The sequence below is a fragment of the Cannabis sativa genome, chromosome 2 (genome assembly GCF_029168945.1).
Source record: "Cannabis sativa cultivar Pink pepper isolate KNU-18-1 chromosome 2, ASM2916894v1, whole genome shotgun sequence".
Classification (NCBI taxonomy): domain Eukaryota; kingdom Viridiplantae; phylum Streptophyta; class Magnoliopsida; order Rosales; family Cannabaceae; genus Cannabis; species Cannabis sativa.
In genome coordinates, this window is record NC_083602.1 from 56015090 (window position 1) to 56025351 (window position 10262).

Consider the following 10262-nt stretch of genomic DNA (forward strand, 5'->3'; position numbering starts at 1 on the left):
TGGGCCAAAATTCAAATTTATAAAAACTTTAGTCTTGCTATGCAAATCACTTTAACAAGACTAAATTAGATTTATACCATTTAATTTTGAGTAGTCTTGATGTAGATGAGCCTCCTAGCTTGATTTGCATGTTTTTGATCCCAAGTTGATTTTTCCCGAGAGTTGACCTTGACTTTGACTTTGACTTTGACTTTCGGGTTGACTTTTTGACTTTGGGATTTTGAAGACCTCTTTTGAATAGGGTCTTGAGTTGTTGATCCCTTGATGAATCTTTTGCTCTTGATATGCTTGTTGAGTCCATTTAGTGTTGCTTATAAAAGTTTGGTAAAAATACCAAAATATTTATTTTCTCTTTTAAATTTGCTACAAAATCAATAAATCATTAGTAACAAATAATAATCAAATATTTGCTAATCATCAAAACAAGGAGATCGAAAAGTTTGAGTTAACAAAGTATAGAATCCTGAGTTGTAGTTTTCATCATTTAAAAGTATCATCCTTTTTGTTCAAAAAAAAATATTTTTTATGGTATTTGATATGCCACGTTTTTGTAAATCTAATATCAAACCCATATTTCATGTTTTTGTTTCTAGTCCAACTGATTTTATCTTTTTCTTTAGTTTATTTTGTATTTGCATTTTAGGGTTTTTATTTCTCTATTTTTTTTTTCCTTCTACTCTAATATTTTTAGTGGGTTTTGTGTTTGCTTGGGGTATTATTTGACTGTTTCCACAATTTTTTAGTTTCGCAGTGCAGGTGCAGTATGAAAAATTGAAAAAACTGCATGTGTTGGTTGTTTTGAAAAAATAATCAAAAACCGCACCATCTGCACCACGAACACTCCTAGTTATTACCAAGTGTAGACTATGAAAGGAAATTGATTTTGTTTCTAATGATTTTTATGGCATTTTCTATTTATATACCCATATATTTAGTTTGGTTTAAAAATATTATATTTAGTGACAAATTTAATGTCATATTTATGTAAACTTTATATTTTTTTTTCTATTATTTTGTAAATAGGATATAACTGAAATTATACATATTTTTTTATTATTTTTTTAATAAATGTATACAATACTATTTCACACCAGACATAGTTAACACAATCTATTAATATATATTAAGAGCAAGACTATGGTAGGACCTAGCAAAAATTGCCAACTGTAGGGAACTTTTTTTTACCATTGATTTTAGATCATGTGGTTATTATGATGTAAGGTGTATACTCTTATGATATGACTGCTTGTATACGATTAAAACTTTATACATATTATAATAATATTTAATGATATTTATTTTTTTTAAAAAAATAATATTAATAATTAAAAATTTTATTAACTTTTATTTTGAATTATTTTTTTTAAAGTTATTTTAAATTATTTTTATATTAGTATTTATTTTCAAAAAAGAATTATTTTTTCTAAACTTATTTTTTTTTTTTTTGCTTCTTATTTTTTGGCTTTTCATAATTTACTGATGGTTTTTTTTTTTTTTATGTTTACACCTAGTTTTTTCTTTGTTTTGCTTTTAGGCTGTGCGTAGTTCTGGTGTTATTGGCTGTTTTTTCAGTGGTTTTTATCTTGTTATTTGGCTGCTCTTTTAGGACGCCACTTAAAAAAATTAATTAATTCGGTTTGATATTATTTTTTTTTGCCAAAAAAATTGAGTTTAAGAGAAGCAAGTTGGTACGGTTCCAATTAAAGAGCATCTAAAATCATTCAGGTGATCATATATCAAAAGAATTTTTGAAAATAAATATCTATAAAAAATAATTTAAATTAATTTTAGAAAATAATAATAATAATAATTAAAAAATAAAAATTAATAATTTTTTAATTATTAATATTATTTTATTTTTTATAATAAATATATTATTAAATATTATTATAATATGTATAAAGTTTGAATTGTATACAAGCAGTCCTATAGTAAGAGTATATACCTTACATTATAATAACCACAAGATCTAAAATCAACGGTAAAAAAAAATTCATTACCGGTAGGGAACTTTTGCTAGGTCCTACCATAGTATTACCCTATATATTAAATCTTTCAAATATATATATATATATATATATATATGGGTAACTATTCAATGGTTACATTTTTATTATAACCATATGGTTATCTTTTTCTTTAACCTATAATAGCAGATTACTAGTAGGTAGACTTTCCTTTTTTAGATTTAATTAATTATAATTAACATTTTTCTTAAAATAATTAATTAAATAGACATTCCTTTTTTAGAATTCTTTAATTATAATTAACTATTTTGTTAAAATAATTAATTAAATAGACATTCCTTTTTTAGAATTATTTAATTATAATTAACTATTTTCTTAAAATAATTAATTAAATATTTAACAAGACTTCTTTTAGCAATTAATATTTATATTTAAATCCTTACTTGAATTATTTTAATAATTAACCCATTTAATTTAATTATAATATTTACAATAAAATTTATTTTTTTTACAAAAATTAAACTTCTTTTGACACAAATTAAAATTCTCTTCTTATAATAAATTTTCAAATAATTAATTATTTTGTTACAATTATATGAACTAAGTATGAGGCCTCAAGCTAATCAATCGATAACAAGTGCATCCATTTTTTTTTTTCTAAAAAATCCTTCAACTTATTTCATTTTTTACTTTTTAAATATTTAAATAAAAAAATTAAATAATTGAGTGTAATAATTTAAAAATTAAGATTACAAGTATAATAAAATTTAAATTATGAAATTATATGTGTATAATTTTAAATTATAAAAAATTTTGCTATAAAATTTTAAATAATTTAAGTATAAAAAAATAAATTGCTAAAAGATCCTTATATAATAATAAATTGCAAAAAATTAATTAATAATTATAAGAAATTTTTACACCAAAAATACAAATTACACACTTTATTACATATAAACCTACACACGGTCAAATCAACTTTTTTACCTTTTCTCAATATTTTATTACACATATACCACATACACATCACATCTATGCACCAGTCACGTCAACTCACCTATCAACCATCATGCATCCCTCAATCACTTCCCTCTCTCTTTTTCTTTTGTTTTCCTTTGATTTTTTTATTTCATTTCAGTTTTTTTTTTTTTTGAAATAACAAATAACCTCCATTGTTGAACCTTAACTCCCCACGATTCCTCAACCATTTTCCCTCTCATTTTTGTTCTTCAAAATTTTTTCAACTCCCTCTAAACCATCCCATAACCTTTTTCTCTCTTTCTTTTTGTTTCCCAATCTTTATATAAAATGGATGTGACCCGTTCTTCTTCATCTCCTTCCCCTGTTCAAAAAAAAAATTCAAAATGGGTTTGAAATCACTAGCTAATAAAGCTAAGGGAAAACGTTCTTTTATTGAGGAGGAAGACTCTGATTTTGCTCCTCCATTAACGAAGCGTGGGAGAGCTCCTCCTAAGAAGAAAACAAAGGTCCGTGTGCAAGAAAAAATGGCTGAAGATGTTTATGGGAAAAACAATAATGTTGGTGTTGCTGTTCGAACCGAGGTTTGTTTTCGGTTTCATTTTCGTTTCCCCCCAGTTTAAACATTTTCTTGTATTTCCATTTCATCGTTTTGGTTTTTTCTGGTTTGTGATATTTTAGGTTTTTCATTTTAAAATTTCTTTGGTTTTCTTTGGATTTTTAGGACTTTAATTTTCTTTAATCAATTTTATTTTGTTCTTGGGTTTGGCATTTTAGTTTGTTTCTTATTACTTTCGTTTCATTTTTGTTGTGTTTTATGTTCTGTTTGTGTTTCTAGTTTTTTTTAGATATTTTGAAACATTTGTTTTTGTTTTAGTGTCTCTAATCAGTGGGTTTTAGTTTTTTTTTTTCTAGTTTTTTAATAGTTTAATATGTTTATGTATGATGTGTTTTGGGAATATTATTAGGTATAGTTGTTTGCTGTTCTTTTTTAGGTAACAATTCGATTTAGATGTTTGTAGTTTATATTCGTAGAGTTGTTTCTGCTTGTCAGTTTGTTTTTAGTTTTTTTATAGTTTTATTATAGTTTGTATACTTGTTTATTTACAATTTATATTTATTGCTGTTAATAAACTATAATAAAACTAAAATGAAACTATTAAGAAACGTTTAAATTTATTTCAGAAACTAACTATTTCTCAAAGTGTTTTCTCCTTTTCTTATTTCCAAAATAAATTCTTGCAAACAATTGAATTAAACTAATATAAAATAATGATGCAACTGTAAATCAACTTGAAAAGCCACAACACTTAATTCAATTTAATATAGTTGTGGTCATTGTGCTTTTTCATCAGTTTTATTTGAATCAGATCAATTGAATTAATAGTTGTATTTTTCTCGTTTTGGTTTCATTTTGGTTGTTTTGCAGTTTTGAAACGAGCGCGTATTTTCATCTTTATGGTTACGCTTTCCGTACAATACCGAAGGCTTAGTGCATGTGGTATTTTTGTAAATATTTGTATGTGGACTGTATAAATGTTTAATGGGCCGGCCCAAAGTATTTTTGTAATTTTTTTTCCTTTTTTGTATTTTTTTGTTTTTTTCCCAAATTATAATTAATTTAATTTTAAAATATAATTAATCTCAATTAAAGTTTTATAAAGAAATAAATGATTAGGTTACTTTCAGGTTACAAGTTATTTATTATTTATTTTTATTTAATTTCCAAATTAATCACAACATTTAATAGTAATCCAATGATTTAAAAAAATGTAATCATGATGGTTACAATAAAAATTATTTAATTTCCAAATTAATCACAACATTTATTTTTATTTTTTGTTCTCATTTCTAAAAACAATTTTTTGAAAACAAAAAACAGAAAACAATACCAAACATGCTCTTAGTTTCCAATTCTCATCTAGTGGAAAATCTTTTTTTTTTTGTTAGTACATGAAAGGTTTAGAAATCACCAAAGGTAGAATACCAAATGAAGTATTAAAATGAATTATAATGTTCACTTGTGCTAAATAATTCAGGGAACACTGAGAAATTACAAAATATCATTGTGTAATTATAGTTTGATAATAGGCCAACTCCACATGACCATTTGAAAGAGATGAATAATAGTCTGAAGAGGATAATAAAAATCTTGAAAATATGCTGTGCCGTTTTGAGGAGGGCAGCCAATATTAGTTGTTGTAAGGCTTTAAAAGAGTATAGCTGGTCAATCATGGTGTTCATGTGAAATGAGTTCATGCAATAATTCAAGAAATAAACTTTTATACGTATAATATATTAACATTGATTACATCAGATAAGAAACTACAAAAGGTTTGAAACTCTACACTCATCTATGACTGACTTTTTAACACTACATAGATAATCACAACCTGAATGGACCAAAAACTTGGTAGTACTACATTTTCCAATTTCTAATTTTCTACAAGAATTAACATAAGAAAAATATACAATTATAATGCTTCAACCCTATGTGTCAGTGAGAATATTTTTTAGACAATAGACCCTTTTGTGAGTATGCTGAACACTAATGAACATAATTGTTATATTTTGAAGCAGTTAGACGTAGTAAACCATACCAACTTCCAGCAAAGAGGTGGGAGGCACGTTCAGAGCAACATCAGGCCCTCTGGAATTCTTACTCAGAAAGGTATAGACTAAATCTATGGCAATTTTCTTGAAAATAGATGATGACTTCTTTGATTTCGCATAGGAATGGCCGAGAATGTATGTCACACCAGATTCTTTGGCTTTTAAAATCTGAATAGACTCATGTTTACAAAGAGAATTTTCCAAACGGCCATCCACAGGCTTAGTCTCTTGGGAATCAGACAAAGGCTGCACTCTGTTCTCTTCTTGATTTGAGATCATGAAAGTCTGTTCTGGGGCATAAAATGCTTCAGAATCTGACATGTTGAAGCTACCCTCTTCCTCTATTTCTACAAATTGTACAATTCCAGACACCAGTTTATTCTCAAAATCATAGTTTTCCTGTTGTAGATCTTTGTAACCATACCTCACAATGCACCTAAACATGCCATACTCTTTAGGCCCCATTCTACTGATGAGAAGGCGTTCGTCTTCACAAACATAGGGAACTTGAACACATTTCACACAAATGAAAACTAACACCTGATGGAATGCAGGCAAATTAGTCACGAAGTGTCCAAAAACAGCTGGAACCCCACTGGTGAGATTGGTGTAAACAAGTCCAATTCCAGGTACCCGAACCATGCCAAGACCAGGCCCCATGGACACTAATCGATTCATGGAGACCTTGTTTTCCACATCAAATTGGTGTTTCTTCATTGTTCCATAGTTCCATATGTACATTACAGCCATAAAAATGAAAGACAGCACAATAGGGATCCACCCACCTTCTGGAACTTTGTGAAAGGAAGCTGAAACATATAGCAGTTCAATGGATCCAAAAAACAACAGAAATGCTATGGAATTTATCATACTTTTCTTCCACACCATTATCATGATTAGAGCCATCAAACAGGTAGTTACAAACATCACAGTAGTCACAGCCAGCCCTACAAAACCAAGCAAAAATGGTCAAAGTTTTATTCAACAATACTTTTCAAAAACTCTAGTAGCTTAGAAATGTACCATATGCATGACCAATCATATTTGTGTCTCTCAGACCTATTGTCACAGCTAAACATAGGCACATTAACATCCAATTGACCTCAGGAATGTAGATCTGCCCATATATTTTGCTTGAAGTGTGAATTACTTTCACACGGGGAAAGCAATTCAGTGCAGAACATTGGTTTATTATAGAAAAGGTAGCAGAAATTGCTGCTTGGCTTCCTACAACAGCTGCAAAGGTCGCCACAATGAACACCGGCCAAAACACAGCTTCTGCAGAAATGGAAGCATTAGAATCAATCAAAAGATGGAAATGATAATAATATTACTGTATGTAACCAATTTGATAACTCTATGAAGTTCTTACCTGGTATAGCTTTATAGAAGCTTCTCTGAATATCATCATGGTGTTTAGAGAGGAATGCAGCCTCACCCATGTATGCAAGAATCAGAGAAGGATAAACAAGAAATGTGAAGGCTATCTGCAATTTAATTGAGACAAGGTTATAATAAACATCAAGATAAGATGATATACAACAATTAGAATTTCCCACTTTACCTTAATTGAGAGAGAAGAGAAATGTCCCAAATTAGCAAACATTGCCTCCACACCTGAGATAGGATTTGAGACAAAAGTAGTTTTAAGTAGTTCTGTTTAGGAGTAAGTAAACTACTACTAACTGCATCAGAAGTTAAGAGGAGATACCTGTCATTGAAAGAGCTACTCCGCCTAAGGACACCCATCCTTCCACGCCTGTGGTTCTAAGGAACTTCAACATGTAAAGCGGAGAGAGTGCTCGAAAGATATGTGGATTCCAGTGTACTATGTTGTATATTCCTATGCCACTAATGCACAAAAGCCATGCTGTGACAATTGGAGCAAATATGAAAGCAACTCTGTGTGTTCCATGGTGCTGAAGGGAGAAAAGCGCCACCAAAATTACACATGAAATCATGACAACATAATCTGAAAGAAATTAAGAGCTGGTAAATAACATTTCAAAACCAGTTAATTGATATACAACAAAGAAGAGGATTGCTCACTGTCATGAAGCCCTGTCAACTTGAGTTTGATGCCTGAGACAGCTGAAAGAACTGAAAAATTATATAAATGTCAATATCCAATTAGAAATTTATAACTCAACTGAGTAATCAGATGAAATGAAGCAGAACAAAAAACAGATGAAGTTAGCTATTATACAGTTCTTAAGAAGAGCTTTAATCCTCAGATTTTTAGTTTCCATTATTCATATTAATAGCTTATAAGAATAATTTCCATGCACACTTTGGACATGTGTGATTTTCATACATGCCCTTATTTGAGTTCGTTTAGAGTGTAAGGCTAGGAATTTGAAAATTTAAGTAACAAAATTTGCAGGTTTAATGAATTGAATATTAGTAAAGAGGCTCAAAGATAAGAATAGAGTCTAGAAACCTGATATTGCTGGAGTTAGTACTCCATCACCAATTGCCATAGAGGTCCCTAGCAGAACAAAGATCAAGAGGGCCTCACAAAATCTTGGATGCTTCTCAAAGATTTGTTTCAAAGCAGAACTTTGCCACGTGTCAGTGGATCCTACTGTTGCGTATGCAGACAATTTCTCATCTATGGCTTCATGATTGGGTAGAACACCCAATCTTGCATGACGGCATAGAAGTGAGTATAAAGCAAAGGTACCACCTGCACAAAATGAAATAATTAATCAGCTAAAGCCTAAAGATTTCTCTGCTAAATGTCATCATAATAAGAATTGAAACAACTAATTGGCACAATGATACAACATGTAATACTAAAACTAAGAACCCCATACGATTAAATCTATTAGTATATTAAGTCATTACAAAAAGAAGACAAATACAAAAGATACCTCTAATCATGTCCCCCCCACTTTTCTCAAAACCCCCCATTTGGTTTTTTTTGGCAAAGTGATGAGAACCAACCATGCCATGATTGGAAATCAGGAGTGAGTCACAGAAAAGTTGATGTGACCATAACACTCAGTTCTCTCCCAGAAAATTGCATAGTGATATGTCTACTCTCTGGAGTCACACTCATAGCTCAATCATGAAATAAAAAAACAACTTGTAAAGTACTCGGATGAGATAAATTAAAGGCTTACCTTCACCATTGTCATCAGCTGACATTACAATAAAAACATATTTGAAGAGAGCAATGAGAGTAAAAGTCCAGAAGATAAATGAAAGAACCCCAAAAATTTCTTCATCATCTTCATGAAGGCTCAATTTTCCAGAGAAGGTGGTCTTGTAAACATAGAGAGGGGAGGTACTGAGGTCACCATAAACCACTCCAAGACTCTGATAGGCTAATGTCAGCACAGTTGTACATGATACTCTCTTCAAGTTCTGATACAGAATGAAGATTTGTTGATAAGCAGCTAATTAGGTTAATTAAAAGAAAGAATGTAATCCCTATTCTCAATCACTTCTAATAATCTCTCATGCCAAACAACAGCATTTTATTTTTCTCTGCAAACAAAAGAAACCAATAATGCTATTTACTCCATCCCTTCCAAACACCCCATATGTACCAACATGTTGTTATTTGTACAATTATATATGTGTTAATATAAATATATATAATAAATAAAATAAAGATGGGCACAGAGAGGAGAACCCATCACTAAACATGACTTGCTCATTTCAAACATAACATGAAGTTTCCCAAAACCACATCAAATTTGAAAAGAGCTTCTAGCCCATAAGGCCATAGCCCTTTTCTTCCAAGAATGCAAGCTTCGGGTAATGTCTTAAAGACTGACATTCACAAACCCATTAAGCAAAATGTTAAAAGAAAGCAAGAAGCCTATTAAGAAAAAAGAAAAAAAAAAGGAGGAAATTGAAATGGAGTAAAGAGTTAGAAACAGAGTGCAAGAAAAGGAGGAAGAAAGAATACCTGTTGAGATATCCCCTGTTCCACAGATTCTTGAGAAGGGTTCATGGTGTATAGAAATATAGATAGAGAAGGGAGAGAGACAGAGTTAGAGAAGCTATATCTGAAGGGGAAAGAAGAGAATATAAAGAGAGAAGAGAGTGAGGCAGTTTCTGTTTGAGAATGCAAGTGAAAGAGTTGCAGTAGCAGTAGTAATAGTAATAGTAATAGTAAAGTGGCAAGTTGTTATATGTGTAGCTTTGCATTGTTATTGTTATTATTGGGGAGTCTTTGGTACCTCATGTTTTCTTTAGCATAATTATAGTTATAATTCAATTTATTATTTATCTATTTTATTAAACACGTCGTCAATTGTTTTTTTTTTCTTTGATAATTTATAGTATCAGAATCACAAAATTTTATCTGTTTTTCTTCTATGCCCATATTATAAAGGGTAAATGTTATTTTGGACACTGTATTTTGTAAAAATTATTAATTGGACCATCTATTTTGTCAATTAATAAAATGGACCCTGTATTTTTTAAAATGGTACAAATAGGACTCTAAATTGATTTTTTGTCAAAATAAAATTAATTATAATACTATCTAAAAGTGTTATAACAAAATTGTTTATATTTTCTGGATCTGTTCGCATTATGAATTGTTTTTAAGTTGATTATATTAAAAAAAATTTGTCAAAAATTAAGCTCAAGGTCTTATTTTTATTATTTTGAAAAATACATGGTTTATTTTGTCATTTAACAAAACACAGGATCCAATCGGTAACTTTTGCAAAACACAGAATCCAA

The 10262-nt window shown here is 29.5% G+C and overlaps 1 protein-coding gene across 2 annotated transcripts; it reads right to left on the reverse strand.

Annotated features, from left to right (window-relative positions):
• Positions 1-5211: 5211 nt before the first annotated feature.
• Positions 5212-9818, reverse strand: LOC115721141 (potassium transporter 1). 2 transcript variants are annotated; one of them, XM_030650393.2, is made up of 9 exons: positions 9478-9818; positions 8684-8927; positions 7999-8244; positions 7608-7658; positions 7270-7530; positions 7123-7175; positions 6931-7045; positions 6582-6836; positions 5212-6505 (listed from the first exon to the last, which is right to left on the reverse strand). In XM_030650393.2, the coding sequence occupies exons 1-9, from the start codon at positions 9520-9522 to the stop codon at positions 5526-5528; spliced, it is 2250 nt and encodes a 749-aa protein (XP_030506253.1). In that variant the 5' UTR covers positions 9523-9818; the 3' UTR covers positions 5212-5525. The 2 variants fall into 2 exon arrangements, with proteins under 2 accessions (XP_030506253.1, XP_030506254.2); XM_030650394.2 differs by lacking the exons at positions 8684-8927; positions 9478-9818 and adding an exon at positions 8432-8646.
• Between the last annotated feature and the right edge of the window lie 444 nt (positions 9819-10262).